The sequence below is a fragment of the Chondrus crispus genome, genomic scaffold (genome assembly GCF_000350225.1).
Source record: "Chondrus crispus Stackhouse genomic scaffold, scaffold_126, whole genome shotgun sequence".
Taxonomy (NCBI): Eukaryota; Rhodophyta; class Florideophyceae; order Gigartinales; family Gigartinaceae; genus Chondrus; species Chondrus crispus.
The window spans coordinates 220246-227634 of NW_005178990.1; the positions used below are offsets into that span (position 1 = coordinate 220246).

Here is a 7389-nt window from a genome sequence, read left to right on the forward strand (position 1 = left end):
CCCACCGCCACCGCCTCTCGAAAAAAAAATAGACAAAAAAGGGTAGGGGTGGCCACAGTGCACTGGTGGACATGTGCATTGCTGGAAAGTCGAGGCAAGCTTGATTTCTCACACCGACGGCGCAATCTACCTTGTTTAGTCTTGCTTCAGCTAGCTAACAGCAGCGCATCCTGAGGCGCGATTTAACAGCCAATATCGTCCCGTTCCACATCGTCGAGCGCATGCCCGGCCCTGGCAATTGAGTCTCGAGAAGCGTATATGCTGAGTTAGTTGTGAACATACCGCATACACTCAACCCTCCATCCATCTCACGCACGCCACCTTGCGCCTCTAACAAAGAAGGAGTTGATTTGAACCGAACTTCATATGCTTGCAGCGGAGGAGCCAGGCTGAAGAGAACAACTCTGCCTCTTTCACCACATGATCTCATCGTGAAACACATTTTAGCCGCACCGGTCGACTCTCCTGGTATGACTTCTTGGCGGCGAGCGCGATGACCACACGCGCACGTCCGTCAAGAACTGTACATGGAACAGGCTTGTCGTTCAACACAGAGTCACAGAACTTATTGAGCTCGACGATAAAAGAATCAGTGTATCGATCCATGAAGAAATTCAAAGGCAGATCGCGCTTCACAGCAGATGAATCGGAGATGACAGCTGAGTTTTGGTAATTGTTGTCGATGTGGATGGAACCACCTGACCCAAGGACCTCGCAACGCTGATCATAGCCGTACACGGCCTCGCGAGAGTTGTCGATCGAGCCGATGACACCGTTTGAAAAACGGAGGGTGACGATGCTGGTGTCGACATCACCGTACTGCTTAATGGCGGGATCGAGGTTGACAGCACCCAAGACGTAGACCTCCTCGACCTCAGAGCCGATAGGGAAGCGCGACATGTCCATATCATGGATAGCACAGTCCATCCAGATGCCACCAGAGTTCTTGACATACTCAAGCGGAGGGGGTGCAGGGTCACGGCTGATGATGTGCAAGATCTGAGGGGAGCCAATTTCACCCGCAATGATGGCATCGCGAACCCTGCGATAGTTCTGATCAAACCTGCGGTTGAAGCCAACTTGAAGCTTGACACCTGCCTTTCTGACTTCAACGAGAGCCTTGTCGATGACTTCGAGATTGGTATCATTGGGCTTCTCGCAGAAGATATGCTTACCGGCACGTGCTGCAGCAATGATCTGCTCGGTGTGCTGATTCGAAGCAGAACAGATGCAGACGGCGTCCACGGCGGGGTTTTCGATGAGCGTATGATAATCGTAGTACGGTTCACAGCCATGAGCCAATGAGCAGCGCTCGGCCAGCTTGCGGGAGCCCGAGGAGACGCCGACAAGGTTGGCGTTGCGGAGACAGAAGGTGATGTTGTCGGCGTGGACCTGGCCAATGCGACCAGCTCCGATGATACCGATGTTGAGACGACGTTCGGTTTCGTCCGGTATGACAGCCTTCAAGCTCTCCTTGGGGACCTCCTGGACGGACATGCGGGCTGTGCGCGGGACGGACGGGAAGGCGGCGCGTATTGAGCGGAGGCCATTGGTGTGGCCGGTGAACAGTAGGCTTGAGCCAGGGGGAGGAGACGGCGGACGGAAGGACGAATGCCGCGGAAACCATGGTGAGGGAGTGGTCAGAAGAAACTGGATAGGGTGAAGGTGAGGGACGGACGCAGGCGAGGGATGATCTGAGGAGAAGGATCGGGTCGGGGAAGCAAGCACAGGCCTCCCTACAAGCACATGTGAACGCTTTATTTTAGATTAGATCAACTCAGAATCGGATCGGTTACTGTAGGGCTCGATGCTCTACAGTACCATCACGTGTACCCTCGAGTACAGGGGGCGCACGTGTACACGTGTACGCGCGGGACCGAAGAGCGCGCACACACGTGTACTGTCAGCCCCAATTAGAACTTTTTGTCGCTAATCACGGCGCATGCCATGATTTAATTTTGGGAAGATTTCTTCCTCAGACGACAGCGCACCAATCAGGAACCGTGCTCTGATTTTTTGGCAGAAATTGTTTTCGCGGGAAATTATGACAAATTTTGGGATGATTTTCTGATTGCGCGGGGGACGATCAGGATAGGGATTGTCGTCGCGCGTCGTTGCGCGCCGTGCCCTCGCCATCGGTGGCGATTAGGGGATATTTCCTTTTATAATATAGATATTGGGATATTTCCTATACCCATGTCCGAACAGACGCGCGTTCAGGTGGGCTGAAATTAAGCGCAAATTTACTTCGGTCTGACGGAGTGCGCATTGGCTAGAAAAAAATCTGGAAAAATTTCAATGCGCACAGGGCCAAATTTGATTATTTTATCATACCGGATGGACGTCGAAAATTGCCGACATGCATCCGACCGCAACCGTTGGCCGGATGGACGTCATCCTCGCTGTCATGTCGCGTCATTGATCCCGTTCGTCGCTGTCACGATATCATTCGCGGTTCCCCTATTCACGCCCCTGAATCCCGACGCGCATCTACTGGCTGGCGCTCCTCGTAACGCGCGTCTATTGGTTCACTACTGATCTCACTTACTCTGTCCGTTCCACTCCTTCCCCCGCCCTGAATGACCACATACTGTATGAGACAATCTCATCCGCACGTTCTCTGGAACCACACCGCTCCCCTTCCGTACTCCTGTTGCCCCTCCTCCAACGCGCCCGCCCTATGTTTAGTTCTGGCGTCAGTTCCCGCGGGACGATACGTTTTTGGCACATGTCAGGATCGATACGTAATGACAAAAAACGTATCGTCCAGGCCTGATTCGACGTATGTGCGATTTTGGTACTGTCTACGGTATATGACCCAAAACGTATCGTGCCGGGCGGTTTTAACGGCGACAGTTTTCTGGTGGGACGATACGTTTTAGGCCGATTTACACGGCGGCACCCCCATACGCGCTGTATTGGCAATATTGCTGTTGGGAATTTCTGACTAAAATTTTGCCGACGGCGGCGCACAGCTAATAAAATGTCAGTACGCAAAATTTAATTTTTGCCGTGTGCGATTAGAGGCGCATGAGCAATATTATTAACTTCATATTTTATCACGTACCGTGTCCCTCGTCTGGCAAGATTGTCAGATGCCCAAAACGTATCGTGCTGGGTGGGGCAATTACAGCAGGCAGATTTAGTGGCAGGGCCTTATACTGCACTAACAGTGTCCTAATGCGCATGTACGAATTACACAATAAGGCATAAGGTAATTAATTTAATTTATTTGAATTACACAATAAGGCGGAGTAATTTATGTCCTGAACATCAAAGCTTTCTAAGTTATTTACTGCGCGAAATTGAAAAGCGCCGTATGCAGGTTTCGATGATCGTTGCCTCAACGACGCATTTTGGACGGGTGTGTCAGAGATGCGTTGGGGAGGGATGCGCGCACGATGCGTTCTGGAGAGGTGCGTCTAGGATGCGAGCTGAGGGGGTGCGAGAATGATGCGTTGGAAGGGGTGCCAGAATGCTACGTTGGAGAGGGGTGCGCTCGTGATGTGTTCTATAGGGGTGCGCTCATCATTCGTTTTAGAGAGATGCCAGAATGATACGTTCGAGAGGGGTGCTGCCACGACGCGTTCTAAGGGGGTGCGAGATTGATGCGATCGGGAGGGGTGCGCCCATGATGCGGTCTGGAGGGGCGCGAGAACAATGCATTTTGGAAGGGTGCGAGAATGATACGTTCGGGACGGGTGCGCCCACGACGCGTTCTAGGGGGGTGCGAGAATGATGCGTTCGGGAGGGGTGCGCCCATGATGCGTTCTGGAGGGGCGCGAGAACAATGCATTTTGGAAGGGTGCGAGAATGATACGTTCGGGAGGGGTGCGCCCACGATGCGTTCTGAAGGGGTGCGAGAATGATACGTTCGAGAGGGGTGCGCCCATGATGCGTTCTGGAGGGGCGCGAGAACGATGCGTTTTGGAAGGGTGCGAGAATGATATGTTCGGGAGGGGTGCGCCCACGATGCGTTCTGAAGGGGTGCGAGAATGATACGTTCGAGAGGGGTGCGCCCATGATGCGTTCTGGAGGGGCGCGAGAACGATGCGTTTTGGAAGGGTGCGAGAATGATACGTTCGGGAGGGTTGCGCCCACGATGCGTTCTGAAGGGGTGCGAGAATGATACGTTCGAGAGGGGTGCGCCCATGATGCGTTCTGGAGGGGCGCGAGAACGATGCGTTTTGGAAGGGTGCGAGAATGATACTTTGGAGAGGTCTACTCGCAAGACGCGTCTTGCAAGGGGCCTGAACGGTGCGTTTGCATGTTTCTTTTCTGTTTCAGCTACTTCGGTAGTAGATGGCCGTTACGAAAGCACAAGTGTAAATTTTGTGGGGTTGTTTGTGTAGTGGAGAAACAGCAAAACGGCACAATTGGTGAGCATAGCAGTTGGATATGGCGCGACGTAGAAGATGTATAAATGAATGATTCAACAAAAACGGCGGGTAGTGATCGCACGGGCACATGGAAATGTGAGGATCGCTGTGACATGTGAATGGTTCCGTTTTCGAGAAGATTGAAGCTTTCTATCGTTGAGAGATTATTGAAAATGTGGTCCTAATACTGCAGTATGTGGATATCGAAAACTACTGGCAGTCCAGTTGGAGAAGACCTTGATGTATGGCCCAAGCCAGTGGGAGCCATATTGTCAGAGGCATATCGTCGTTATTCTCGTCAGCGGACTCTATGGATGCATCCGAGAAGATGACGGCTAAGTCCTTCTCAGTGACCCGGGCCGGGCGGTCACGGAGAACGGAGTTGAAGCGGCAAAGGATTTCGGAAGGGAACAGGTTTTCAGCGATCTGTTGCTGGAAAGACTTCATTCGCCAAAGGTTCCAGGCGAGTGATATCATAGGACGTAGATCGCAACGACCGTATTGGCCAAATGTGGGGTGAAGTGGTTGGCCAAGGCAGTGCGAGAGGCGGCAATCATAGCACTTGAGAGGGACTTTTCTTGGGACGGGGCAAGACGGGACGAAATGGGTCGTAGAGAAACAGGCATAGCAGCTTCTTTCCATGAATGGACAGTCATTCTGAGGATGTTCCGTACCGGAACGGCGGGGAGAAGCGTGGCATAAGAGACACGTCGTCTTGGTTAGGAAGAGGAATTGAGTTACTAAATTAACCGTCGATTCGGTGTCAATTGCCTGGAAGTGACTAAATGGCAACGATAGGGGAGGGGACGGGGAAGGCAAAGGGTTTGTGGGAACATTAGGTTGGGTTTGGCGCGCCATACTGGGAGAAGTTCGTAAGCTCTTGAATGAATTTCTTCCCGATGGTGGAAGTGATGCGGGCCGTTTGCCCGAAAGGACTTGCTTCAAAGATGGTGACGCCATCGGAAGTGACCGTGGACGGACTGGAAATGGTGCTTGCTGCATTGAAGGTGATGCTGAAGGCAGCAAGCGTTCACTTGATTGTTGTGGGGAGAAGCTAAGGATTCTTCGAACTGGAGGGGCTGGAGGGGGGTTGGTTGGAGCGGATTGCTCAAGCAAGAGAAGCATTTCATCGAAGTTGTGCTGCGTGGATGTGGTGGCTCCGATATGGTTTTGCCGTTGAGGCTCGAGATGGATTTGATTTTGATCTTGATGTGGAGGTGGCAACTGCGATTGCGATGGTGTCCCTAATAGAATCTCTGCTTGTATTTTGAAGCAAAACGGTACCGAAATCGAACCGCCTTTAGCGACAAATTTGAGCACCGTATACAGTTGCTTCTGTGTTCGAAATTTGGTCGATTTTAATTCTATCTGGTTGCATTTGAACACCGCCCATGGTGAGGAAAGCAATGTTTTTGATTTATTTTCGGTATATTGGCGCACGTAATGCTCCCCCAAATGCTTGGTTTCAGAATTCAAAACGAGAATGTTTTTCAAAAATAATTGGTCAAAAGTTCCGTTCCGGCTGGTCCTCGTAAACAGATGACGTCACACTCGTTTCTCTGATCATACATCTGTGACTGGATGATGACACGCATGGTAACTGCCCGATATACCGTTGTTATGATTGTCACAGTATGGTCACGGCTCAAGATCACATTGTGATCTTGTTACAGGTAGTCACACAGTGACAACAGCAAACTACCTTTTCAAACCTTTACTGTGACTCATGCTCATCGCTCGTAGTGGCATCTTTCTTTACCCAAACCACCGCCTGTTTCGATTTTTAACGACGAGAGAACCCCTTTAAACGCCGGTTCAATCCATTCGCGCAATGTGATGCGAGTAGGGCGAAGTTTGTCGCGCGCCTCATGTACTCCGATACAAGGGCCTTGAGGGGAACGACTACGATAGTGGACTTGATATTCTTTTCCATGAAAGCTGGTAGAAGGACTGCCATAGACTTGCCTGATGCGGTGGGCATCAGTACGAGGGAGTTGTTCTGCGACGCGGACACAGTGGCTGTGACAGCAAACTGCGTTTGAGACATGAATTCCGCAGATTTAGAACGTGTGGCCTTTTTGAGAGCGGACAGTAGAGGCCTGACGAGGGGGGGAGGATATGGTTCGGGGGGTTATCGAGGCGAATACTGTGATTGGAGTGGGACCCTACAGAGAAATTGTTGGGGAATTTGAGAGCAGAGGGGTTTGGCTGCAGTTGTTGCAGTTCGTTTGCTGTGCTTCCGTTGAGAGCATGAAGGAGGGGTTTCGGTTGATGAACCTGGAAGACAGGCTGCAGCTCATGTTGGGATAGCGAGGTCACTCGAGACTGGAGTTGCTGTGAATGTTGGAGGGGGAGCGGTTGTGAAGAAGCGCGGTCACTATAAAATGACGGCAGCTTCAGATGGCGGTGCCATTCATGGGAGAATTGGCGGTGCTTTGTTAGCGTGGCGGCGGGACAGTCGGGCATTAGCGAGGTAGTTCGTCCGTAGTGTTTGTGGGCGATAGAGGAGGTATGCGCAGCTTGTTGGTGTCCGGCTGTGGTGTGTTCTGCCAATATGTCATTCATGCTGCTGTGGAGCTTATTCTGACATATAAGCGGAACCATTCCACTGGTGAACTGCCTGTAATCCTTGAAGGAGATGTGAATGCTCCTGGATTGCAGGGCAGTCCTGATGACCTTTGTGACACGTGCCGGTGAGAAACGTTGGCCGTTGTTGGCGAATAAGAATGTCCAATGGGTTCTCATGGCTTCGTCACCATGGAGAGCTCTGACCATTTCGCATTCCAAAGGGCGAATGACCGACAAGTATGAGATCATTCGGAACGAAGTTTGCTTGTCGGGAAATCGGTACACTGCGCGGTTGTAACCGAGCGCGGCCCTTGACTTGCAGTAGCCAGGGTTGAACAAAATTTCGGAGTGGTGGCCGATGAAGATGTTCCGGATGTTGTTCTCCCCATTTTGTAGCCTATAAGTGCATATCTCGGTTGCTCGACCGGAAGATCCGGACGAA

At 51.7% G+C, this 7389-nt stretch overlaps 2 protein-coding genes across 2 annotated transcripts; one reads left to right on the forward strand and one right to left on the reverse strand.

Annotated features, from left to right (window-relative positions):
- Positions 1-632: 632 nt before the first annotated feature.
- CHC_T00002128001 (hypothetical protein) lies at positions 633-1295 on the reverse strand. The gene has a single exon (XM_005713069.1). It carries the CDS (start codon positions 1293-1295, stop codon positions 633-635), a length of 663 nt encoding a protein of 220 aa, XP_005713126.1.
- Positions 1296-1375: 80 nt separating this feature from the next.
- On the forward strand, positions 1376-1663 carry CHC_T00002129001 (hypothetical protein). The gene has a single exon (XM_005713070.1). It carries the CDS (start codon positions 1376-1378, stop codon positions 1661-1663), a length of 288 nt encoding a protein of 95 aa, XP_005713127.1.
- Positions 1664-7389: the final 5726 nt, after the last annotated feature.